This window comes from Bemisia tabaci, chromosome 1 (genome assembly GCF_918797505.1).
Source record: "Bemisia tabaci chromosome 1, PGI_BMITA_v3".
NCBI lineage: Eukaryota > Metazoa > Arthropoda > Insecta > Hemiptera > Aleyrodidae > Bemisia > Bemisia tabaci.
The window spans coordinates 44,231,025-44,257,975 of NC_092793.1; the positions used below are offsets into that span (position 1 = coordinate 44,231,025).

The 26,951-nt window shown below is 40.8% G+C and overlaps 1 protein-coding gene across 2 annotated transcripts; it reads left to right on the forward strand.

Annotated features, from left to right (window-relative positions):
• Positions 1-7,167: 7,167 nt before the first annotated feature.
• On the forward strand, positions 7,168-26,722 carry LOC109032219 (GTP-binding nuclear protein Ran). 2 transcript variants are annotated; one of them, XM_072301244.1, is made up of 5 exons: positions 7,168-7,287; positions 11,338-11,599; positions 16,328-16,516; positions 23,362-23,532; positions 26,374-26,722. In XM_072301244.1, the coding sequence occupies exons 2-5, from the start codon at positions 11,360-11,362 to the stop codon at positions 26,416-26,418; spliced, it is 645 nt and encodes a 214-aa protein (XP_072157345.1). In that variant the 5' UTR covers positions 7,168-7,287; positions 11,338-11,359; the 3' UTR covers positions 26,419-26,722. The 2 variants fall into 2 exon arrangements, with proteins under 2 accessions (XP_072157345.1, XP_072157349.1); XM_072301248.1 differs by having other exon boundaries at positions 7,168-7,246.
• The last annotated feature ends 229 nt before the right edge of the window (positions 26,723-26,951 follow it).

Genomic DNA, 26,951 nt, shown 5'->3' on the forward strand with positions numbered 1-26,951 from the left:
TTTTTGTGACTGAAAATAGTAAAATAACGATTTAAAATGTGTTACTTACATCTTATCTGTGACAGAAATTACAGCCGATAGGAGGGGGAGGGGGTATCTTGCTCATAGAAAAAGAACAACAAAAAATAAAAATCAACGGTTAACTTGCTCACATGCGGATCTCGTTTGCAGTACCTAAGTCAAAATCTCTGCTCAAATATTATTTTCTTAAAAGGGAGTGGACGAACATTGCTTGAAATTTTCACAGAATATTCTTTACTCTCACAAGAAGAATTAGGGGACTTATCATCGCTTGAGATTGAGAATCCTACCATTTAGGACATACATAATGGCAGGAAGTATGCAGCATCGCAAACCTAGATGCACAATTTTTCATTGGCACTGTCTTCAAGTGGGAACTTGTGAATTGAGCTGCTACTTTGTATTAGCAGCTATCTGTTCATTCAACAAGTTAAGGGCATGAACGCATCGAAATTATCACAAAGTAATTTTTTTTTTTCTTTTTGTATTAAGAAATATTTTTTATTCAAAAATTACAACTTGGAATACTCATGATAGCATGAGGACTTGCAGGCTTAAGTTACAATCTACTGAAGATAGTTTGTTATAAATGAAATATCCAGAAAGAATATGACCTTCTTAATCTACGATCACTATCCAACCTAGGTTGCATGCCGATAGTATTATCTGCAATTATTCCTGTCTGCTAATTGTTTGCATCACATGGTTTTGAGGGCAACACAGTTCTTGCAGCATAAATACGTCAAACTGGAAAATTTCCTTCTAAAAACCTTAGAGGAAAAGTTTATTTTCTATGGTAGATTATTTGTTCCATTTTTTCAAAACAGCAAAATAGTGGTACTCCCTAGGTGGCAGTTGAGGAAAAATTTGCCAAAATGAGTGGTTGTTAACGCTCAGCATAAATCTCATTATTTTTAGCTTGAGCAAATTTTGAATAATATAGCCCGCATCAATGCTCTTTATCTCAAGATGATGAGTGACCTGCCACCGATAATTTGCCTGCCATCTTCAAAAAGAGTTTTAGAGCTGGAGCAAATTTATTAACTCCGATATAAGTTTGGTGGGAAAAGCTTCGTTTCCTATGATTCTATGCATGGTGATCAAATTACCCGCAGAAAGTTCTTCCTATTATGAAATACTGCACTGAATATGTGATTTTAAAAATAATAACAATAATAATGAGAAAAATCAAGGATGGGATGCGTTATGGATTGCGCATAGATCGCATTCGATACATCAAACGGGTGAGATTGTATCGATATCGATTGGTTCAAAACATAAACATAGCCTCAAAAGTAAATTCAGAAATCTGAGAGAACGGATCTTTTGAAACAGATTTTTTATTCTTTTGAGTACCAAATGCCAATGCAAAGTGAAATTGTCAGGAAATTTCTCATTTTCAGCTTTTCCAATTAAAATCCTTACAGTTTGGTTTGAGGTTATGTGCTATTGTTTTGAACCAAACGATACATCGAACCGTTACGAATACGGTCTATTGCTCTTTTTTTCAAAATGGCGGCCGATTTGTTTACGTTGTGCGCACTAGAGTCCCTTTATACTGAGAGTCAAGACAATTCGGCTCATGGATGTCACAAACGGGAATAAAGATTACAGAAATTGAACGTTTTTCGTAATCTTTGATCGGCCCATTCTCAAATGCCTTTCTCCGTTCCTCTAGAGTACCTTAGAGTACCTGTATAGCGAGAGTATGGACAGATGTGAAACTCCGAAAATCCATCAGGCCTTCACCGATGCCTCCGTGAATGAAGTTAGGGCCCAGAAATGCAGCCAACCTATGAATTTCGAATGTCCAGAGCGATTTTTAAATACAATTGTTACGAACCGCCGTTTATAGAGCATGTATTTGGCTTACTTTTGGCATAAATTTACTTATTTTTGCAAAAGAACGCTCATTTATGTACATTCTTGGCCATCTTGGTTAGAATTGAACTCTGTGGGCTGGCAGTGAAATTTTGTGTGTTAGAAGTTGCTCAGAAGGGTGGCTGCACTTTTGGGCCCTAAGCCCTCCATCAAGCGATCTGTCCATACTCTCGCTATAAAGGTACTCTAGAGTACCTATATAAGAGAGTATGGCCACTAGGTCCTATGGAGAGGCTTAGGACCCAAAAATGGCGGTGCTTTGTTTTGGTTTTTGAGGATGGGAGGGGGGTCATTGCCAACTTTTGACGGTTATCACCAACCGCACTTGCTGCCAACCTTACTACATCTAAGATCATTTTTCTCAAAAAGTGCACACGATTAGCCTTAAAAATATGTAAAGAAGTCGCAATAGAGCATTTGGGTAAATTTCTCGTTACGATAAGCAAAGACAACTACATTTTGAATCATTTTGCATTACATTAACTTTATGGCGTCCGCCATTTTTGGGTCCTAAGGGCTCCATTCAGCCTAAGATGGCTAAGCCAATCAGAGGTGGTAACTCCAGTGGCCATACTCTCTCAATATAGGTACTCTACGTTCCTCCTCTCATTCCGTTTGTTCCTTGCCGAACCCGTAATTCCCTGGTCTATTCCAGATTATAATCTTTGTAATTGGTGAAAATGTAATCTTTATTCCCGTTTGTGACACTGTGGAGGCCTAAAATACGGGAACCAATCAGAAATGGATTCGAATTGTCTTGACTCTCAGTATAAAGGGACTCTAGTGCGCACCGGTCAACGTGAATGAGCACCGAATTGGTGCGGTTTCGGGGTCATCCGCCGAATTCCAACGATGGATTCCTCCTTTCCGCCAGTCGGTAAAACCCCACCGGAGTCTCCGCGAATAAAGCAGAGACAAGAGACCCTCCACTAGCCTCCTAGCGACAGGTGGAAGCTTTTACTTTCGGGGTTTCAACAATTCCTTATGGACAATTATTAGGGAGCAACAGTCATCACCCTAGTTTCGGCTGTTGACTTACCTACATGGTCGATGATGAGCTTCGGATGACGTCATGAGCCAAACAACTTTCCCAAACGTCGGCCATTTTCGGCTTGTTTGCAAAACGAAACTGCCAACACGTTGTTGAACATCAACCATGTAGGTAAGTCAACAGTAGAATGCTGAAGTCCCGAAAGTAAAAGCTTCCACGATGGCCAAGATACTAGTGGAGGGTCTCTTGTCTCTGGAATAAAGTTAGGGCCCAAAAGGGCAGCCAACCTATGAATTTCGAATGTCCAGAGCGATTTACAAATACAATTGTTACGAACCGTCGTTTAGAAAGCATGTATTTGGTTTACTTTTTGCATAAATTTACTTATTTTTGCGAAAGAACGCTCATTTATGTTCATTCTTAGCCATCTTGGTTAGAATTGAAAGCTGTAGGCTGGCAGTGAAATTTTGTGTGTTAGAAGTTGCTCAGAAGGGTGGCTGCACTTTTGGGCCCTAAGCCCTCCATGAACCGATCTGTCGCTACTCTCCCTATACAGGTACTCTAGTTCAAACACAAGGCGGATAAAGAATGGTGGTCGCATTTCGATTTTGGCTGCCATCTTGAAGCGATGTGACGTCAGGAGGGTACTGGTTTTGCCGTGCAATCCAAGGTTGAGCCGACCCCCCCGGCCTCGGCCGGCCCATGTACCCGATGTGCCCGATACAGTGTGACGTCCAGAGGGTACGAAATGCGACCACCATTCTTAATCCGCCTTGGTTCAAACAGGCCGTTACCATCGTAGATGACAGTTACTCCCAAATGAAATTAATCGGTCGACGACGGACCAAAACCAAGGTACACTCTACTTCAGGTATGGACAAATGGAATTTTAGGAAGTCGTCAAAACCAGAGATGGAAAGTGAAATTTCACGTTTTGAAATTTCATGAAATTTCACAAGGCCCGAATAAATTTCAAAAAAATTGAAATTTGTTGATTTTTCAAAGAAATATTGTTACTAAGCCTCGGAAACGGTTCAGATGATCCTCCTGCTGATGCAGCAGAATATGGCCCACTAATGAGATGCTACACCCAAAGGAGGGGGCACAAAGGGGGTTTTAGAGAAAGTTAGCCCTAACCTAACCTCCAAACCAAATGTAAACAGACATGTACCCAGCAAATCGCGTGGCCGTGGACAAGATTATAAGAACATCACACCCTTTTAGAAACGTTTTACTTTAGTACTTTTATGTTTTCAGAGATGTGAATAATGGCGAAAAGGCCGAAAAGCCGTGCTCGGCTTCATTTTGGTATAAAAAAGTCCCCCCCCCCCCCTCATAAAAAAACTAGTATTTTCATGCCGATGCGTGGAGGAAATTGTTCTTGTGGTGGAGCGGAGTCACTCAAGTGTCAATGATGCATTACTTACGAAAATTAAGGACCCATGACTTACATAAGTGACATCTGACATGACACCGAAATCTTCGTGATAAAAAACTGAGCTGCTGGAAGAGTGGGTGGTGAGGTTAGGTTAGGTCAGGGGGGGCTGAAAAATCTCAATATCGAGAATCACCGTTTCTAGGCGTTTCTTGGCCTCTTGAATGTATCCTCAAAAGTTTCAATAAATTTCATGAAATTTCATGAAATTTCACGCGTGAAATTTCACTCGAATAAATTTCATGAAATTTTCCATCTCTGGTCAAAACGCGTAGATTTGACAGCATCGAGAGTACGACTGCGAAGACCTGCGCGGCAAATGGACGGTACGACTTCATACGTCACTCGATCGCCGATTTTCTCAGCGCTGCCACTTCGGCACCCCGTTTGTCCATACCTGTAGTAGAGTTTATCTTGGACCAAAACGAACCTAAAGTTATACAAATATGAGTAAATACTTTGTTTCCGCAATTTTATCTAGTTCCCGCCCTACATTTGAATTTCAAACTTGTCCCGATTTCGCCGCCAATCCTATAGCCAATAGTAGAGGTGATTGAAAAGAAGCTTCATTTTCTGCTTTTAGCGCTCCGTCTTTATGTCTTTGATCTCGGCTCACTCCTCACTCTCACTGCTGTAGTCAAAGCAAAGACATAAAGACGGAGTGCTCGTATCTAAAAGCACGGGGAAAAAGTGAAGCTAGTTGGTGGCGTGTGAGTGTGTAAATGAGCGCGAGAATCCATGGCGGCAAACGGAAATTTGATTTGAACTTGTCCTCTTGATTTTTCCTTATTTCTTCTTCGAAACGTGTTTTAAATGCTTTAAAACGATTATATTAAGAAAGTTCGGTCTGCGTCCTAATATATTACACCTACTTTTGCTCGGTAACAGGCAGTAATCTCAGATAAAGTTAGTTTTTCTTCTGCTTATGGTGGTTCTGCAGGTTCAAACAGGCCGTTACAGTTCTAGATCTACGTTACTCCCAAATGAAATCAGTCGGTCGACGACGGACCGAAACTAACCTAAAGTTAATAAAATATGAGTGTGTACCTGAATTTGGGCAAAAATCAACCTAAAATACTTTGTTTCCGCAATTTTATTTATTAGTTCCCGCCCTACATTTGAATTCAAACTTGTCCCGATTTCGCCGCCAATCCTCTAGCCAATAGTAGAGGTGATTGAAAAGAAGCTCTAGAAGCTTCATTTTTTGCTTTTAGTGCTCCGTCTTTATGTCTTTGAGTCAAAGACATAAAGACGGAGGGCTAAAAGCAAAAAATGAAGCTTCTAGAGCTTCTTTTCAATCACCTCTACTATTGGCTAGAGGATTGGCGGCGAAATCGGGACAAGTTTGAATTCAAATGTAGGGCGGGAACTGAATAAAATAATTGCGGAAACAAAGTATTTTAGGTTGATTTTTGCCCAAATCCAGGTACAAACTCATATTTTTTTAACTCTAGGTTAGTTTCCGTCCGTCGTCGACCGATTAATTTCATTTGGGAGTAACGTTGATCTAGAACTGTAACGGCCTGTTTGAACCTGCAGAACCACCATAAGCAGAAGAAAAACTAACTTTATCTGAGATTACTGCCTGTTACCGAGCAAAAGTAGGTGTATTATGTTAGGACGCAGACCGAACTTTCTTAGTATATTCGTTTTAGGAATTTAAAATACGTTTCGAAGAAGAAATATGCAAAAATCAAGAGGACAAGTTCAAATCAAATTTCCGTTTGCCGCCATGGATTCCCGCGCTCATTTACACACTCACACAAGCGCGCAGCGTCGAACCTAGCTTCACTTTTTCCCCGTGCTTTTAGATACGAGCGCTCCGTCTTTATGTCTTTGGCTGTAGTGCTGTGTAGAGTACCTGTATAGGGAGAGTAGCGACAGATCTGAAACTCCGAAAGTCCATCAGGCCTTCACCGATGCCTCCGCGAATAAAGTTAGGGCCCAAAAGGGCAGCCAACCTATGAATTTCGAATGTCCAGAGCGATTTACAAATAAAATTGTTACGAACCGTCGTTTAGAAAGCATGTATTTGGTTTACTTTTTGCATAAATTTACTTATTTTTGCGAAAGAATGCTCATTTATATACATTCTTAGCCATCTTGGTTAGAATTGAAATCTGTAGGCTGGCAGTGAAATTTTGTGTGTTAGAAGTTGCTCAGAAGGGTGGCTGCACTTTTGGGCCCTAAGCCCTCCATGAACCGATCTGTCGCTACCAAAGACATAAAGACGGAGCACTAAAAGCAAAAAATGAAGCTTCTAGAGCTTCTTTTCAATCACCTCTACTATTGGCTAGAGGATTGGCGGCGAAATCGGGACAAGTTTGAATTCAAATGTAGGGCGGGAACTAATAAATAAAATTGCGGAAACAAAGTATTTTAGGTTGATTTTTGCCCAAATTCAGGTACACACTCATATTTTATTAACTTTAGGTTAGTTTCGGTCCGTCGTCGACCGACTGATTTCATTTGGGAGTAACGTAGATCTAGAACTGTAACGGCCTGTTTGAACCTGCAGAACCACCATAAGCAGAAGAAAAACTAACTTTATCTGAGATTACTGCCTGTTACCGAGCAAAAGTAGGTGTAATATATTAGGACGCAGACCGAACTTTCTTAATATAATCGTTTTAAGCATTTAAAACACGTTTCAAAGAAGAAATAAGGAAAAATCAAGAGGACAAGTTCAAATCAAATTTCCGTTTGCCGCCATGGATTCCCGCGCTCATTTACACACTCACACAAGCGCGCAGCGCCGAACCTAGCTTCACTTTTTCCCCGTGCTTTTAGATACGAGCGCTCCGTCTTTATGTCTTTGGTCGCTACTCTCCCTATACAGGTACTCTAGTGCTGTGTGCTGTCCCGGCTGTCCCCAGTCCCCGAGGTTTCTAACCTGTATTCTGTTTCCGCTGTTCTAGGTGGGCACCTTTTATATTATTCAACGTGAATCGTGTTCAGGGTAATTGTTCTTTCTTTTTTACTATCTGATCATTCCAGTTTAACTCTAGTGTTTCTAGCAGTTTACTCCTATCGTATGTAACCGGTGTATCAAGGTTTCAAGTTGACTATCGGACGTCGGTGGTTTGGTGTGAGGATTTTCACCACATCATTCGCATGATTTTTCAGAGTTTTGCGGCAGAATCTTCCTTTCCTTCTATTGCACAATGCATATATTTCTATATATTTCCATCTACTGTATCAGCACTTCCTTATGAATTCTTCTTCAACTCAGTTCAGGTTGGATGCCTGCCTTCCAGGCATGGTGCTAGAGGCCCCTTTGTTAGACCTCAGAACCCATCGCAGATGACCATATGCTGTGGATACTTTGCCTGTTTTCATCCGATTTTCTGTCACATATCTTCTCTTCTTTTCATTCACGTCATACCATTTTTAATGTGGTCCTACTGGAGTTCCTTACAACCTCTGAAGCCAGAATCAGTTGCTGAATGTGGGAGCTGAATATATGAATCAATTTAATACAAATCTGGATGAAAATAACTAAAATTTGCAAAATTACAGCCGTTCAGCGATGACTGTGGACTTCCATATTCAGCGTATGTTCCGGCATTATTGTATTCTCACACTAAGTGTTTAGTAATACCTGGAGGCCATTTCAAACAGTTTCCACTTCGGCCTACGGCAATAGTCTAATCTGCTCTTTACTGACAATTGTTGTGATTTTCAATAATAGACATCTATGTTACGTTTCATTGTTAACATCTTCCCTTCATTGATGATATTATCAGGTCTCTCAGAGTCTGATTAACTTCAGCGAATAACGAATCTCTTTGCAAACCAGTTTACAATTTTTCCGACAATTTTTTCTGTGTTCCTCTGCGCAAGGACGTTGAGTTTAGTTGGACACCAACATTTCATAGAGGTTGTAAAGTTAGTACCAGGTATTCAATTTACTCTCATCGCAAGTCTGTCTAATTTTCTGTACCTACCATTGGTTGCGGTTCTAATTCTGCTGAGTTCATTGCTCTTACTTTTTTTTTTTTTTTGCTTCAAATAGCCATTGGCTAATCCCATTCCGTTCCTATTTTGCTCTGAGGTTACGCACTCGAAGCTCCTGTTCTTTTCCCCATTTCCTTACTTACTACCCTCCCTATCCTCACATCTCAGTAGTCTTCCCTCCCCCCAGCTGTTGTTTTGATATACCCTCAGTTCACAAGAGTCGAGTGTATTGCAGAGACTCTGTCCTGAGCTCCGAAGATAGGGCTGACAAGAAATCCTGCCAAATTCCCATCGATAACTGTCCGGTGCGTAGCCAGGAGTATCCATTTTCCCTTTCTGCAGACTCTCGGCACTCCGCATCTAGAGTCCCTTTATATCCAGAGTAAGGACAACTCCATTATCAGCTGACTGGCAGCCGGCCTTGGCTGCCGATGGAGGCACAAACGAGTGCACCCAAACGAACGATATTGAGGGATAAGGATTAGGAATGCTGCAATGTCTGACATCCAAAAACAACAACATCAACAAAATTTATCAATTAAAAAGAAAATGAGATTGGTTTGTGAAAAATTTCTTAATCTATTTTCATTTTGGACCGATGGAAATAACAATTTACTCTTGATAAACCACAATTAGGTAATATTATCATTATTTTTGTTCACATTCGAGTCACCGCCATCTTGGTGCACTCGTTAGTGACTCCATGAGGGAGAACCAATCAAAATTGGATTTTTTTTGGGCCACTTTCAGCCCAACCAAAAGTGAGTTGTTGTAACTATGGGTATAAAGGGACTCAATCCGCATCCGGAGAAGGATGTTTTATCAGCCCTCCCCTTCCGGCAGAGATTCTGTCCTGTGCTCCGCAGGTAAAGCTAACGAAAAACCCTGCGGACCAAGACGGAATCTTTTAAACTGAAATGCCCTTTTTCTTTGAAAAGAAAGTCCGCACAATGTCTCTTCTTTTATTTATAGGATAAAGAATTCGAAGTAAAACGACCGTAAGGAATACAAAATATATCAATAAGAAATGTCAAAATTACTCTTTGGGGCCGTCCACAAGTAACGTAAGGCACTTTCTCAATTTTTAGAACCCCCTCCCTCCCCCCCATAAGGCACTTGTAAGGCCAGCCTAGACCCCCTGAAATAATTTCGCAAAGCTGGTCAGACCCCCCCCCCCTCTCTATCGTTTTAATGCCTAACTCATGAAATAATGGTGTTGAAACAAATCAGTATTGTTTTAAACATTACCAATCGAGGATAGGAGATCATAAAGAATAACAGTTAAATTTATAAAATAACCAGTTTTTAAATTCAAAAAGTTCAGAAAAAATTACATTTTCACCCTAAAACGTTAAACGTCTATTAAAAATGAAATTTGGACCACTCAGTCTTTAAATTAACGTAATTTGGAAGAAATAAAGTCTTAGCTTTTGGCTTACGTAAGGCAGCGCTTGACCTCCCTCCCCTATGAGGCACCTCTTGACACCCCCCCACCCCCCTACGTGCTTCACGTAATTTGTGGTGGCCCCTCTCTAAAGGTATATACTTACATTTTTACCGCCCACTTATGTTACATTTATTTCTGTCTTTGGATTCTGCTTTTTCCTCGAAGAAAAAAAGAAGTTTATTGGACGGTCCAGGTAAAATTAGGGTCCCTGTATACCCTTAAACACTCATATAGGGGTCCTACACCATAGGTTCAGAAGCTTCTCTGCTAGAGTAGCCCTTTTCAATTACGTGCGTCAAACTTCCTCTTACGCCTCACGCCTCACTCTTACTTTATGGGAAAAAATATTCCTTTATGGCCACTTGCAGCGTTTATAACTGTGTGTAATATGTTGACAGCATAAAATTTTTCATTGAGTTTGGCGTGCGATCTGCGGATCTTTCGCATCACAGGGGAGTACGCTACCTCTAGACCATGCCGTCCTCCGAACCAAGGTACAGAATTTGTCAATTCATAGGGCAATCAAAGCTCTCTCTTTCTCCACCAGAGCTAAGAGTAGATACGCAGCGATGACACACTCCTGCTTACTAATGATCTGCGGCAGGATTTTCTGTCAGCCCTAGCCTTCCGGGCCAAGACAGAATCTTTGCTAAACTCAAATGCCGGGTTTAAATAGTAAGTTCCTTTTGAACCCCCTTAGTCCCAGCTCTTCCAATTTTTAGTACTTGAATCTGTTGTACTCCCTCATTCCTTTGTGGAATAACATTTTATCAACCGTACCCTTCTTATGATGACTGTATGCAGCAGCTTTTTAAAATCAGTTTACTTCATCTCGCAGTTATTGGGAGTCATAAAATACCAATTTCAGAGGCGTTTTAGTGCTATTGTTGATCGATTACCGAATAAATGAATAATCAAAGGCAATCGATCAGTGCTGCACTACATTTTTCTCCTTCTAGAAAAGCCTTTTCATTTATGCAACATTGTATACTTTTCAACGTTTACTGGATGCTCATTAAGTCCTGCACCATCCCTCTATCTCTTAGGGTTCTTATCCCTTTTTCAGAGTGATCTCTTCAAAATTTTGGGGAGGGGGTACCAAAAGTCGTTTCCTTTAATCTATTGGAGCACTCACAAAATTTCAAGCCTCCATCTTAATTTATCCTATAGTCACTAGAGTGAAGCCTAGTGTTGGTGCTGTAGGACTTTTGGATCACTCTTTTTACGAAAAAAATTAATTTTCTCTCGCATTAGTTAATATTTTTAGAGATTTCCAAAAGCTGCCAATCAACTGAGTGTCCTCTTGGCCCTTCATCCAGTATGATGTTGAATGTGATACTTATCGCAAATCCCGTTTTTATTGAATTTTCTCATCACAAGAACTATTCCAGAAAGGACTGATTTTATATTTATATGATTTACAACAGACAGAAGTTTCAGGCAATTGTTGTAGTGTGAAGCAAAAAGGCGTGTTAGTTTCCTGCTTGCTTGAAGGTGGAGACTTTCTTACTTACTACACTTCACCAGTACTTAACTTCTTTTTCACTGAATGCTTTTTTTTTTTTTTTTTTTTTTTTTTTTTTTTTTTTTTTTGTTCATTTTCAGCTGAAGCTTTGCGGATTGAAATATGACGGAAGCTGAGATTCCAACTTTCAAATGCGTCCTTGTGGGTGATGGTGGTACAGGCAAAACCACTTTCGTTAAAAGACATCTTACTGGTGAATTTGAAAAGAAATATGTGGCTACATTAGGTGTTGAAGTCCACCCACTCGTCTTTCATACCAATCGAGGACCAATAAGGTTCAATGTTTGGGACACTGCTGGCCAAGAAAAATTCGGAGGTCTCCGTGACGGTTATTACATCCAGGCAAGTATCATTACTTCTTCTAGAAATTTGTCTACAAACATGACAGGGAAAAATTGGGCTTACGGAAGTGACAAAAAACGATGCATCAAGTATTTAACCTCAGCCGGTTTCTGAGGTGGATTGATAAAATTTTAAAATATCACTCTCATCTCATATCCTATTACAAATCGAAAAATATCATCAAAAGCACACAAAGAAAACTTGAAAGGTAAGAAAATTCCGATTCTATATTTCGGTAACCACCCGGGCTTTGTTTTACTTTTCTCTATAATCCTGAAAGAGTATCAGTCTGACGGATTTATTTGCTTCTGCTGGTGTCTCAGAAATCCAACGAGGAATTGAACTTAGTTATCTACTTTCCTATTTCTAAAATCCGAGCAAATTGTAGAATTCAATTTTTTCTTGGCTCCGAACTAATTTCTACCCATCGTCAAAGATTTGTGCAAACGCTCAGATGCCAGAGTAGGTTTTAGGTTTTTGCCGCCTGGTGCCAAAAAAAATCCCCCTCCCCCATAAATATATGGTGACGGACTGTGATCCAATATCTAGGGATTTTTTTGATGAGATAAAAGTAGGTAAAAATCGACTCTCTTACCCTCAATTTTACCTTCGACTCTATGGAAAGTATTTTACATCTATGTCTTGCAGGCTTTATTGGCAACACTTTTTTTCCCCGATAATAGGCAGGAACATATAACGATTGGGTCACTAGATATACTTGACAGTTCAATGGAATAACAAAAAGAAAAAAACCTCCACTAATATTCTTTTATTTTATTGGTCTGTTCAACGCTTTCATAGAGTGGCAAAATTCAAACAAGCCAATCGGATTTCAATTTTGCAAATTGGCACATCGAATGATGTCATGATTCTACGTTAAAAATAGCGGTTGTTTGCAATATCTATGGATTTTTTGGTGATATTAGAGCAAACCTGGGGATTTAAGGTTTTCTAGCAAAATCTAGGGATTTTTTTTCCCCGGCTGGGAATTTTATATCGGATCAAAAATATAATATCTTAATCTTCGTCAATTTAATATCTTTTATGTTCACACGATGCCGATGTGCATGGAACCTTTGTTTCGGAAATATGGCAAAAGTGCAATCTGATTCTGCAATACCTTGTGAAAAGGATGCTGATCTGAGCAGGAAAGTGTTGCAAACAAATATAGAAGGAGGTGGAAATGATTTTTCAAGGAACGAGGATTTATGACACGTATAAGGCGAATATGAAACACACTCCTTTTTTTCTATTTATGAAAAAAAAAAAAAAAAAAAATCCGAAATTTGCGGCCCGGTGCCATGGTACCATGCCCCCCCCCCCCCCCCCCCATAAATCCGGCGCTGGAAGATGCTCAGTCATGTGTCTGGGCAGGCGCACAAGATGGGAATGCCTTGATTTTCTGGGAAGACCAAAAAAATAAGACAAGAGATAAAATTTCTAAGGGTTAAACATGTTGCACGTTTTCACACAGTCCGCGTAGAGATCCGTATTGCAGCGGACAACCTGAACCAGACTAATCTAGCAAATAATTACTACATCAAACTACTCCTGGAGAGGAGCGTGCTGGTCGGCCAAATCGGATGGATCAAGTCTCGTCTCCTCGTGCTTCCCTTTTCTGATGAATTTATCTTCTAGTCCAGGCGCCTGGTAGATAAAAATGAGGCTACCTGGAATATTGGGTACACAGCGATTTTTTTGGTTTACTTTCTGTTTTTTGGGTCGCTGAATCCGAATCTGAAGTTTCCTACCGCGTATCTGGTGAGCATTTTCCGCCATTTTGAAAAAATGGCCTAAAAAGGCCTTTTTTGCGGTTTTTTTTATATAGCGGCTACGCATGAGATAAAGTCCCGGATTTAGTTAGTGTTTCGAATAGCTGACATAATTCGGAAGAAAATGGTGTATACATATGCTAGGTTTTCTTAAAAAGTGAGGAAGATACAGCATCGTGAACCTCATTCACGTTTTCGCGGCGCACCCGTCAACGCGCGATCCGACTCACCAGGGTCAGCCAAGTTCCGAAGCGTTCCAAAGTTCCGAGATCCGAGGTTCCTCAATTTTCTAGCAAACCTCGCATATTCATATACCATTTTCTTCCACATTATGTCAGCTATTCAAAACATTAACTAAATTCGGGACTTTTTCTCATGCGTAGCCGTTATATCAAAAAAACCGCAAAAAAAGACCTTTTTAGGCCATTATTTCAAAATTGCGGAAAATGCTCACCAGATAAGCGGTAGGGAACTTCAGATTCGGATTCAGTGACCCAAAAAACATAACGTAGGTAAGCCAAAAAAATCGCTGTGTACCCAAAATTCCAGGTAGACTTACCAGGCGCCTGGACTATTTTTCAAGTCCAGAAAAGACTTGAAGATTTCTCTGCTTTCCACGTTTTCAGGACATTTCCACATTTCTTCTAACTGAATGAAAGTCAATGAAAAGTTGTGGAAAGATGATGTAAAATGTGGAAGGGCCCAAAGTAATCATTGATTTACGCATCTTCAGTATCCTGCCACAATTTACGCTTTTTTCACGTTTTTACAAATTTCAGCCTGAAATTGTGGAAACCTTTCCACGTTTTTCTCACAGACCGAAAAACACTGAAAAGTTGAGGGAAGAGGCTGCTTACGTGGAGAGATTGTTGAAAATTATGAAATTATCTATATATCTTCTCAACGTCTGCTTTTCCCAAAGACATTGAATCACATGCGAGATAACTTTTAAAAATTCGCATGCCGATGAGTGGTGGCACCGACCCGCTTTGATGAGGTCGTATGTCCCAATTGCACACATCTGCTCATGCACAGTAGTGGCTCCAGGGTCATTCCACTGTTCTGGGTGTGACAACAATTTAACTTTAAACAAAAATTTTGACACTTTCTTGGGGTTTAACCAAAAAAATAATCAGCACTCGCAGAAAGAACTTTTTTCATAGAGCATTACGGTTTATCAGAAATTGTTTATACTTAGTTCTGTTCCTCGGAAAAAAATTTAAAGGGTGCCAGGGTGTTCCGTTTTCAGACAACCATCTCAAAACCTTGCTCCCCGGGCTTTTTCCATTTCTTTTGGTCCCCAAAAGATAATTCTAAAGTTTCAGCACCATAGCTGAAGTCTACACTTTCCCCCAAAGCGATGCAAATTTTGGAAGCAATTACATTGGTTTAAATGGGGAGAAAATAGGCAAACTCCCGGAACTACGTTTTTCGGTTGTAAAATGCGCCGAAATGATTTCAGACCTGACCGTCTCTTGGGAAGTCATCCAGAGGCCTATTTTGAACGAGAAAATTCCACTTTTGACCCAAAGAGGGGGGGGTCAGGGCGCAGTTAGTTTTGAGGCTCTGCGCGCAGCAAAATGATTGCATTTGACAGTTTTTAATCAACCTCAGAACAGGTCCTCCGAAGCTGAAAAGGCTAATGTATCTCATAAATTGTAATAAAATAATGTACAAGAGTTGTTTTCATCCCTTCAGAACTATTTTCGACCATCTACACTGTTGCCAAAACTCGAACCTGGAAGGGAATTAGTGTATATCATCTTTTGCACTTGAGTGATTTTGGCAACAGTGTAAATGGTCGGAAATAGTTCTGAAGGGATGAAAACAACTCTTGTACATTATTTTATTACAATTTATGAGATACATTAGCCTCCTCAGCTTCGGAGGACCTGTTCTGAGGTTGATCAAAAACTGTCAAATGCGACCATATTGCTGTGCATAGCGCCTCAAAACTAACCGCGCCCTGACCCCACCCCCCCCCCCCTCTTTGGGTCAAAAGTGGAATTTTCTCGTTGAAAATAGGCCTCTGGATGACTGCCCAAGAGATGGTCAGGTCTGAAATCATTTCGGCGCATTTTACAACCGAAAAACGTAGTTCCGGGAATTTGCCTATTTTCTCCCCATTGAAACCAATGTAATTGCTTCCGAAATTTGCATCGCTTTGGGGGAAAGTGTAGACTTCAGCTATGGTGCTGAAACTTCAGAATTATCTTTTGGGGACCAAAAGGAATGGGAAAAAGCCCGGGGAGCAAGGTTTTGAGATGGTTGTCTGAAAACGGAACACTCTAAAAGGGTGCGTTTCGGGTGTGACCAATTTTGGAAGTGAGTTTTGCCGCAATGAATGTAAAGCGGAGCGGAAACTCAGCGAATTTTATGAATGTAAAAATCTGATTACATTATATATTAAAGTGGAGGGTTTTTGCTTCAACTGCAGATGATCTGTTTTCAATTTTCTTCTTTTCTCTCCTTGATAAATGGGAAAGTTTGCGTTACGGGTGTGACAAATTGTCTCTCTGAGGTCCATCAATTCTGAGAGAGTTTAAAAGTTAAAAATTTTACTTTTCTCCTCATAATCTTATTTTAGGCAATCCTAAGCAATAAATCCATCAGCAGTTGGACACTTTTTAATGTAGAACATGCCAAAACTACATTCTCCTACAGGGTGGCCCAGACCGACCATGCCAGGGCTTTCTGCGGTTAATTTAGGTCAGATGAAGTCCAGGACCGCGGGATCGAATAGGGAATCAACCCTAAGGAATCCAAATTTCTGAAAATTTCCAAATTCTATTTCAACCCCCAAACATTGATTGCAATGAGTTAAGCTCATTGATTGCAATGAGTTAAGCTCATTGCTTATTCATGATTTTACTTTATACAAAGGGAACTGTCCTGAGATCAGATGAAATTGTTGTGGCCTAATTTAACCCTCTTTTTTCCTCCTTCTGTTTTGCAGGGTCAGTGTGCGATTATCATGTTTGATGTCACATCAAGAGTCACCTACAAGAATGTTCCAAATTGGCATAGAGATTTAGTCCGGGTTTGCGAAAATATTCCAATTGTTCTTACTGGTAATAAAGTTGATATCAAAGACAGAAAAGTAAAAGCAAAAAGTATAGTTTTCCACAGGAAAAAGAATTTACAGGTAAATCAAGTTTTTTCTTTGCTGTTGACTTGCCCGTACTGCCGGTGTAATTTAAAGTAACCACTAGTGAATGGGCCTGTCGCACCATTTTTTTTTTATTGCTTTAATCGAAAGAACTAAGGCTCCTGATGTCACAGGAGTTTTCCTGGAGTGTTTTGATCACCGAAAACCCCCAAAAAATCAACTTAAAAACTCCTCAAAATTTGGATTTTCAAAACGGTCACTTTTACGCGATAACAGATCCGCCATACTTGTAACGTGAAATGGTTCGACAGGCCTGGTCTTTTCATCACTTACAATGTATTTTCCCATAAGGAATGGAGATGTTGCATGTGTGGCGACCAAAAAAAAAGAAAAAAAAAAAAAAAAAAAAGATAATATTCCCCTCTAGAGGACAGGGGGATCTAGGGGAAAAAGGGGGTAGTGAAGGGAAAGATGATGAACAAACGCTGACTGGCCAGACCAGTCAAGATACGGCCAGACCGTACCTCTTGCGTTTGTTCGGAAAAAAAATGGAAACTACCCTTAGGGCTGACTGGCCAGACCAGTCAAGATACGGCCAGACCGTACCTCTTGCCCTAAGGAAAAGGTGGATAGTCGTGAAGGAGAAACTTTTGAAAGGGGATGATTGGCCAGACCAATCGAGACAACAGCCAGACTGCGCCTCTTTCTCCTTTCAAAGAGAGAAAGAATGGAAAAATCCCTTGGGGCTGACTGGCCAGACCAGTCAAGACACGGCCAGACCGTGCCTCTTGCCCTGAGGAAAGGTGAATAGATAAGAGCAGTAAAGGTAAGGGACTAAAAAGCGGATTGGCCAGACCAATCAAGACAACGGCCAGACCGTGCCTCTTGCTCTTAGTCAAAAGAGAGGGAAAGAGAGAAAAAAAGAACTATGGGAAGAGTCAGAATGAACAAAGTGAAAGAGACTTGATGTGTGTAAACTAAATAAATATTGTATTCAAAAGATACAGGGGGAGCTAGATAAAACTTGACAATGGAGAACAAAAAAAGAAGAGAAGACTAGCAAGTCGAGAATAAAAAAAAGATAGGAAAAATAACGACCAATAAAGGAGGGGTAAAACTAACGGTTGAAGGCGATAGTGAAACCAAGAAAAATCTACTAAGTCTTATGCAGACAAAATCAACCAACGTATCCGACGTAACCGACCAAATCCTACAAAACCAGCTCCGACTCTCACGGACGCTCCTTTCAATCTAACTCGTCAAATCCTACAAAGAAAACCTATCCCGAGGTCGAGCTCCGTGCGCCACGGAAGCTCTCGTCCACCTAGATCTGCAGTCGCGACCGGGGATCCTTGTCGCCTCCGGAGCGCCGCGGGCCAGCAGTGGGAGATGCTGAATCAGCGTACTGTCCCTGCCGCCGGGAAAACAAGTGTGTCTAGCTGTAAAAAAGGACAGATGCGATGTTATCTCTCGCTCTGGCCCGAGACGCTACGGAAACTCCTGAGCTGACTTCCCTGGTCATCACACATGTGTGAGGGATTTGCGATTTGACTGCTGTTTCTTATGTAAAAGTTAGCAAGAAACACTATGGTGCCACTGGTTTTCTCTGAAATCAACTCCCAAGCGCAAAAAAAGCTCTCAAAGTGAGGCCAAAATGGAGGGAATATCCCACCCAACCCTGAGAGTTCACCTCTACATCAAAACAAACTCTCCATGCAAAGATAGGGAGCAAATACATTAGCAGGGTTGCCGTGTTTTCAGTTTTGGAGTCCCCAAATGAAGTGGCAGCCCTGTCAATGTATTTGCTCCCTATCTTTGCATGGAGAGTTTGTTTTGATGTAGAGGTGGACTCTCAGGGTTGGGTGGGATATCCCCTCCATTTTGGCCTCACTTTGAGAGCTTTTTTGCGCTTGGGAGTTGATTTCAGAGAAAACCAGTGGCACCATTGTGTTTCTCGCGAACTTTTACATAAGAAACAACAGTCAAATCGCAAATTCCTCACACATACAACATCTCCATTGGCAGCCACTTTTCAAATGCAAATATCGAGTCAATCTATGATTTTTTGAACAAAATGGAATTCAGAAATGGATTCCTTGTAAGTTTAAATGGTTAAAACCTTCATTAGATAAATAAGAACCGACGGGATAAACCCTATTTTTAGGGAAGATGGTAGTCAATGAGCCATTGTTTACATCTGCTTAGTGATAACAGACATGGACATTAGCTCAATATTTACCCATTTTCATGAGTTTTTACTTTTTTGTCACTATTTGAAGGTAAGTTTCTTTTGTAAATCAATTGTTTAGTGCCTTAGAATCATGTTAAAAGCTGTAACGGTACACATTGTTACTTATTAATTCAGAACACACTCTGGCAGTCCAACGCTCAAACCTGGATGTAACAAGTCAGTTGTTATTTTTTAATATTTCACCCTTCAATGTTTCACTGAAGACACCAATATGATAGTATCAATCATTGATGATAAAAAAAAACTTACCTTTCACAATACTGATGAGATGAGGAGACCAGTATGTTTTAGATGGAGGCAAGGAAAGTAGACGTAGGATCCTTCTTCGGTTACCAGACGTATCGATTAATTTTTCTGTACTATAGTGTTACATTGAAAACACAGGAATTTAAAGTAACATAAGTTTATAAAACGTGGGAACGTTCTGAATGATATTGAGATGTTTGTTGAAGAGTTAAGTATGAATTACACCCATTGAGAGAACATCCATGGTTTGAGAGTTGGACTGCGGGAGTGTGTTCTGAATTAATAAGTAACAACTTGTACCATTACAGCTTTTAACATTATCCTGAGGCACTAAACAATTGATTTACAAAAGAAACTTACCTTCAAATACTTAGTGACAAAAAAGTAAAAACTCATGAAAATGGCTAAATATTGAGCTAATGTCCATGTCTGTTATCACTAAGCAGATGTAAACAATCGCCCATTGACTACAGTCTTCCCTAAAAATAGGGTTTATCCCGTCGGTTCTTATTTATCTTATAAAGGTTTTAACCATTTAAACTTACGAGGAATCCATTTCTGCATTCCATTTTGGTCAAAAAATCATAGGTTGACTGGATATTTGCATTTGAAAAGCGGCAGCCAATTCCTTATGGGATAATACATTGTAAGTGATGAAAAGACCAGGTCTGTCGAACGATTTCACTTCACAAGTATGGCGAATCCGTTACCGCGTAAAAGTGACCGTTTCGAATGGGTTGGTTCCATAAACAGCTTTTTTTGAGTTTGAGAGGTCATTTCAAGTTTTTTTAGTAGCGCCATCATTCTTTTCGTGAAATTTGCCATAGGAAGCAGGCATCAATTTGCAAATCCCTGCACCTTGCAACAGGCCCATTGACCGGTTTTATTTTGTAATCCTTGCTTTCTCCTTTTTCCCTAAATTATACAAAAATAATGTAAATATATGAAAATGTCTTAAGAGATTATAGGCATTGAAAATACAATTTGACGGCGTAAGTCCGCAATCATGTATCTTGTTTGCGGCGTCTGAAAATCTCCGCCTCTATGTTATTTTTTTAAATGAGAACAAATTGACATCATTCCTGAAAGTTTGTGCAGAATTATTTGCTCACAGAGAAGAAACATCACGGCAGTTTTAAAGAATTGCCGTTGAGTAGTTTTCCATCTAAAAAATAGTGTATGACAGGAAGTCTGGGACGTCACAAACCGAGTTATGTGATTGCCGACTCACACTGTCGAATCGTGTACAATATCATGACCAAGCAGTTGATATGATTATGGGCATGTGCAGCAAATGGCTAATGCCAATTTGTTAAAAAAAAGTCTTAAAGTGGGCCCCTTCACAGAAAAATGGCAGCAATTTAAGTAGGTATGTAAAGGAAAATAAAGTTTGAAGTTTTTAAGGAGAAGGGGTTTTTTAAAGAGGGAGGTCGTTTTGAAAAATACGACGGAAAAAAGGGAAAGTATGTACTTGTCACTAACCTTGCCTGATGATCTCTGGGAGGATAGGGGGCAACTAGGGGGCTACGCCCCCTGGCCACTACGCGGCCCAACCCCCTGAAGGCGCTCCGCGCCATCAATGGGCCGCTTCGCGGCCCTATTTTTACCCTCCTATCAGTGTTAGTTTTATTTTTCCCCTATAAATTTACGATATGAGGTATACTTTAATTTTAAACTTTACTTAAAATTACTTTAATATTAAAAGAACGCGTTTTGGAATGACTGCTTGATGAAATATTGCTGTAAATCAATGAACAATGATAGTCAGGCAATAATTAAGATATCATGAGTCGGGGATCGAACCCATACCGAGTTCCAAGTGGACGCATTTGACGTCATAGACGACTTGGCCACCGCTCGATTTGAGATCAGGGGTGCGAATCTTGTGTAGATAAGTGTAGAGCTGATGCGCAGGCTACACAGGTACTGCGCAACCTCCTCGACCACTGCGCATCCTCCCGCCCATAGCGGTAGCAGTACCGGAGCATTCTGTAAACTCACTAACTTTTATAACGTGATTTTAAAAAAACCTGGGTCCTTTTTCCAAAATCTGATTACAGCGGGCTCATCTAGGGCCTATTACCTGTCGATTCACGCAAAAATCATGGAAATCGGCCCGGTAGAACGCTCAAACGAACTATGACAAAGAGTATAAATTTACATTGTTTAAATGGAAGAATTCGCAACTTTACCACGTAATATAAAAAAACCTGGGCCATATTTTGAAAATCTGAGAAGAGTTGGCTTATCTAGAGACAATTGCCCGTCGATGGCCACAAAAATCATGAAAATCGGCCCGGTAGAACGCTGGAACTAAGCGTTACCAGTTTCGCAAAATTAGGAGGTGTGGAGCTTATAGTATAGATGGCGATTGAGCGTCGCAGAGCGCGAGGCTGTGCTTTAAAAGCGGCTTTATGTATGTGCATGTTCTTGTCAGTGTTCAAAATGTGTTTTAGGGAAGGAAAAAGTGAGGCTGAAGCAATGAAAAAGCAAGGATTTCAAAAAACCACTGAAAAGAGATATTTTTTAGGGAGTATGGAAAAAGTAAATGAAAGGCAATGATAAAGCAAGGATTTTAGATTAGACCGTGGGCCAGCAAGGGGTAACCCTCCCATTCATTTGGTCACTGACAGATACTGCTGTGATAAATCTATCAAAGACATATTATGAGGGGCTTATTCAGCGATTAGGAGGGACTAGGGGATACTTTTTCATGAAGGGACCCCCAATCAATGTACCCTGTAGTTTGAAAAGTACTTTAGGCAGGTGTAAGAACAAGAACCAACTTATCGATCTATTCTTAATTGAATGGAGCCGAAAGAAATACGCCCAATATTCTCACAGAAAAGTATATTTAAAGCATGGAGAAGGGTCTACCCAGTTTACTTCCGCTGACGGTGTGAGAGTTGACTTCACCTTGCAAACTCAATAAAAATCAAACCAATATGAAGCAAATACTCAAATAATTTTCTTTTTTCCGAGTCGAGCTATATTGATAAATATCTGTCTGACCAAATGAATGACAAACGATCCAATACACTTTGAGCCTATTCTCCAAACGTTTCAAAAATGTTGACACGAGCTTAAGAATGTACATTTCCGTCAATTATGAATAAGCACCCCTCAGTTTCAGTAATTTCCCAAAAATAAAATAGTATCTCTACGTTCCCTGATTTAATTACGTATCCCTTCCAATCTTAAAATTCTCCCACTGCAGCTAGGTTTCCCCGTCCCTCCTATTATTAAGCAAGTGACGTTTTTAAATTACCCCTCCCCCACACTTTTTCAATGTTGGCTGGGGAGGCTAACATGTCTAACGCCCCCCCCCCCCCCTCCCCTCATTAAATTATATTAGTGTGAGCGTGACAATGACACGCCCTGAAAGTCGCCTCTTAGAGTATGGAATTTTCGCGTTTATTTTAATTTTTTCGTGATTTTTTTTTTGGGGGAGGGGGAGGGGGTGGAAAAGGAGGGGGAGGATAAACCCTTCTCCCCTCCCCCCCCCCCCCTCGTTAAATTATGTTAGTGTAAGCGTGTTAATGACAAGCCCTGAAAGTCGTCTTACAAAGTGGAATTTTCGCGTTTAATTGACGTTTTTCGTGATTTTTTTTTTGGGGGGGGAAGGGGGAGGGAGGAGGATGTACCTCCCTTCCCCCTGCCACCTCCCACAAGAAGTCACACTGATGTTCTCTCAGAACATACGACACTTGTTTTCATTTTGCCGCCCATTTTTGCGCATAACGCTACTTCAAGGAAGCGGCCAATCTTGACGGTTTTTACAGGGTGGGTACTGCTGGGGGCCCCCCTCCCTCCCCCCCACGAGGGGTTAGGCCATCCCTCGTACGAAAAATTAATGCTCTATCATTTTAGGAATAAACAATTTTACGATTTTACCAACCTTCTCCGCGTTATTGGCGAGAAATCACGGCGAAACTGTCATTTTCGCAGAAATTTGAAATATTCTGACATCTTAAGCCCTCCCATTTTGAGGGACCGCGGGTAGTGACGAAAGTCACTTGAAACTTTTCTAGAACAAGATTTCACGATCTTCAGAATGGTTATTTGGAGTTTTGCCCTAAAATCAAGCTTTTTCCAGAAAAATTTGCGGAAAAGTCGGAATTCTGAGCGATTTTGGGGGGTTTAGGGGGGGGGCTTACTCCCCCCTCCCACCACGATAGAATTCGCGTAAACAAGAAAAATCTTATTCTACTAGTTGAGAGCTTCAAGAAAATCACCACCTTCAAAATTCCCACCGGGGGGGGGGGGGGGGAGGGTTACCCCTTGCTGGCCCACGATCTAGATGATCTTGTTCTAGCAGACACCCTGAACAGCGCTATTTCCAGGTGCTTTGTTGATCTACATCCGATTTTTGTGTTTGTTTCAGTACTATGACATAAGTGCCAAAAGTAATTACAATTTTGAAAAACCTTTCCTGTGGTTGGCAAGGAAACTAATTGGAGACCCTAACTTAGAATTCGTAGCCATGCCAGCATTAGTACCACCAGAAGTTATGATGGATCCACAATGGCAATCTCAAATCGAAAAGGACCTCAAAGTAAATTCAGTTTACACTCATTTAAAAAATAGACTCCTCAAAACTATGTTTACCGATAGATTAAACTCCAATATGTTGAAGATTCCAATCTTTCTATTCATCTTCACTAATAAACACTGCGTAATGATCTCTTCTTTCCCCTTTTAAATACATGGCATTACTCGTTACATTCCATGCTAATGTCTAATCTCAGGAAGAACGTATCTCTATTGTGTTGTTTCAAACTCTCACTTAATTTTATTTTTTCTCCCAAAAAGAGTGGGTAACAATTTTATCTGCAGGATGAGGAACTTTAGTTCAAAGGCAGTACTTTTGACTGTTAACTCCTCAATGGAATGTATCTCTTTAAGACTATATGGTTTGGTTCTCAAAGGGTGGCTAGCAACCAGGAAAAGTTAGGGAATACAACTCGACTTAGAAAAATCAGGAAAAAGTCGGGGAATTTTTTGTGGAGCTGGGTTCCACGTACAAATACGGTCTTCGAAAGGCCATCTGATTGCGTTTTGTGCCAACCAGGTGGTGCTCTCAAATGATAGTTCCGATAACTAGGTCAGGGAATTTTATTGGAAATTGAAGGAAAGTCAGGGAATGTTAAAATGGACGTATTTCTATCAAACGGAACTATGAGCATTAAGACATGAGCCCTAAGACCCATAAGAATACATGCATAACAGGGCTCACGTCATAATGCACATAGTTCCGTTTGACAGAAATACGTCCAATGAAACTTTGCTTGCCACCTTGTTAACAGTTTTCTTTTCGAACAGACGCCTTCTAAAATAGAAGAACTAAAGGTTTGTATTAGTTCTGAGCATGCAGTTTCTGTGTTTCTCCTTCCAGCAATCCAACCATAATACAGGGTTATTCAAAAGTTACGCACCACTGGCCATAACTTTAGTTCTAATTATGATATCGATTTGCGGTTTGTGGCGTCCTTCCTCATATCGAGGGGGAAACTTTTTGAGGTACTTTTCAGTTCTTCACCCCCCAGGGGGAGGGGGGGCGGGGGGCAACTCAAAAATTTCAAATGGCAACCCCCATCATGTGATACATCGTTAGAAAGAACATGAAAAAAGAAAATTTTTGGCGCAAACCGGAAGTCGATCTGACCCCCCTGTCAAAAGTTAGGGGGGTCCAAAGGTTATTTAAGGGGTCCGTACCTTCATTTTTTAGAGAAGCTTCGGCGGCTCTTGGACATACCGTTTCTCTTTTCAAAGAGTCCTCGAATACTCCAAGTCTGATACCGAAGTCTTCATATTGCCCCCGGGCCACCACAGCCCCCCCGTAGGGGGGGATGGGCCTGTTACAATGAAACATTGCATTAAAATGCGAAATGTCACAGAAGAGCTTCAAACTTAGCATCAAATCCGAGTGGAACTTCTTGCCAATGTTAACGCAAACGTGCCTGCGACTTTAAAGTGAGTTTTCAAAACTCTTAGCCCCCTGCCCCCCCTCATTTTTGGTTGCAGAGCGGGTAAAAACCGGGAAATTCACTACAAATAATGCCCGAAACTGATGTCCAACTTAAGGAGGACCCTTGAAACGTTGCGATCAGTCGGAGCATTGAAATACAAGGACTGCCACCCCCTTAAAGTACGGAAACATCCAAAACACCCCCGCTGCCCCCCTCATTTTTCGTTGCGGAGCAGGTAAAAACCGGGAAAATCGCCAGAAATGATGCCCCGGTTCTTACCAGCTCTGCAACGAAAAAAGAGGGGGGCAGCGGGGGTTTTATGGGTGTTTCCGTCTTTAAGTGGGCGGCAGTTCCTGTGTTGCAGTTCTCCGACTGAGCGCAACGTTTCAAGGGTTCTCGTCAAGTTCTACAGTGGTTTCGGGCATCATTTCTGGCGATTTTCCCGGTTTTTACCCGCTCCGCAACGAAAAATGAGGGGGGCAGCGGGGAGGTTTTGGATGTTTCCGTACTTTCAGGGGGTGGCAGTCCTTGTATTTCAATGCTCCGACTGATCGCAACGTTTCAAGGGTCCTCCTTAAGTTGGACATCAGTTTCGGGCATTATTTGTAGTGAATTTCCCGGTTTTTACCCGCTCTGCAACCAAAAATGAGGGGGGGCAGGGGGCTAAGAGTTTTGAAAACTCACTTTAAAGTCGCAGGCACGTTTGCGTTAACATTGGCAAGAAGTTCCACTCGGATTTGATGCTAAGTTTGAAGCTCTTCTGTGACATTTCGCATTTTAATGCAATGTTTCATTGTAACAGGCCCATCCCCCCCTACGGGGGGGCTGTGGTGGCCCGGGGGCAATATGAAGACTTCGGTATCAGACTTGGAGTATTCGAGGACTCTTTGAAAAGAGAAACGGTATGTCCAAGAGCCGCCGAAGCTTCTCTAAAAAATGAAGGTACGGACCCCTTAAATAACCTTTGGACCCCCCTAACTTTTGACAGGGGGGTCAGATCGACTTCCGGTTTGCGCCAAAAATTTTCTTTTTTCATGTTCTTTCTAACGATGTATCACATGATGGGGGTTGCCATTTGAAATTTTTGAGTTGCCCCCCGCCCCCCCTCCCCCTGGGGGGTGAAGAACTGAAAAGTACCTCAAAAAGTTTCCCCCTCGATATGAGGAAGAACGCCACAAACCGCAAATCGATATCATAATTAGAACTAAAGTTATGGCCAGTGGTGCGTAACTTTTGAATAACCCTGTAGTTTCAGCAACTATAAGACTTAATTGATCCTCAATTGGCCGAGGAAGCTTTCAACCTCAAGATCCGATTAAGAGTACATGCACGTTGTGGTGAATGATCATTTTATGAAATCATCGTCGGTGGGTAAAATGTTTTCAGGGAATTGTGCATAATGCTTTTTTTTATATTTTTATTTACAGGAAGCCCAGGAAACGGCCCTGCCTGATGATGATGAAGATTTGTAAAAATGTTGCCATCAAGTACATTTCCATGTTCTATGCTTATCGTTGGAACCTGATCAAGCCCTGTCTTTTTAATTTATATTGTTTATTTTTTCATACAATGGCATCTAATTATCATTATTCTGTGAACCTATGTAATTATCTACCTTCATTCCTAAGAGTATGGATTAATTCCACTACTTGTTCAAGATTTGAAGAAGCCTAACTATTTCTGTAATTTTTAAAAGCTCCTTATTGTGTATTTTAACTTTTTAGACGATCACATGTCTCTTACATCTAAATAAATATTGTTTTGCCTGTCTGTAAATTTCCATTTTGAGATTGTTGCTGTCTTCAAGTTGCCTTTTTAATTACCTTTCAAAACCTACCGACTCCATTTGGGGGTTGCAATTTCCCAACATAGATTGATGAAAAAGATACATACCAAGTGCTATACCAACATTTAAACCTTAGGAATCACCTTAAAACTAATCACCACTGAAATTAATGTTAGTGTTGAACGTGTCCTAAACTTGTAAAAACTCAAAATAGCTTCT

Coding starts and splice junctions, on each gene's coding strand:
- LOC109032219 (XM_072301244.1), top strand. CDS start 11,360: ATGACGGAAGCTGAGATTCCAACTTTCAAATGCGTCCTTGTGGGTGAT. Junction 16,517..23,361: donor ACAGGAAAAAGAATTTACAG/GTAAATCAAGTT, acceptor TGTTTGTTTCAG/TACTATGACATAAGTGCCAA. Junction 23,533..26,373: donor AAATCGAAAAGGACCTCAAA/GTAAATTCAGTT, acceptor TTTTATTTACAG/GAAGCCCAGGAAACGGCCCT.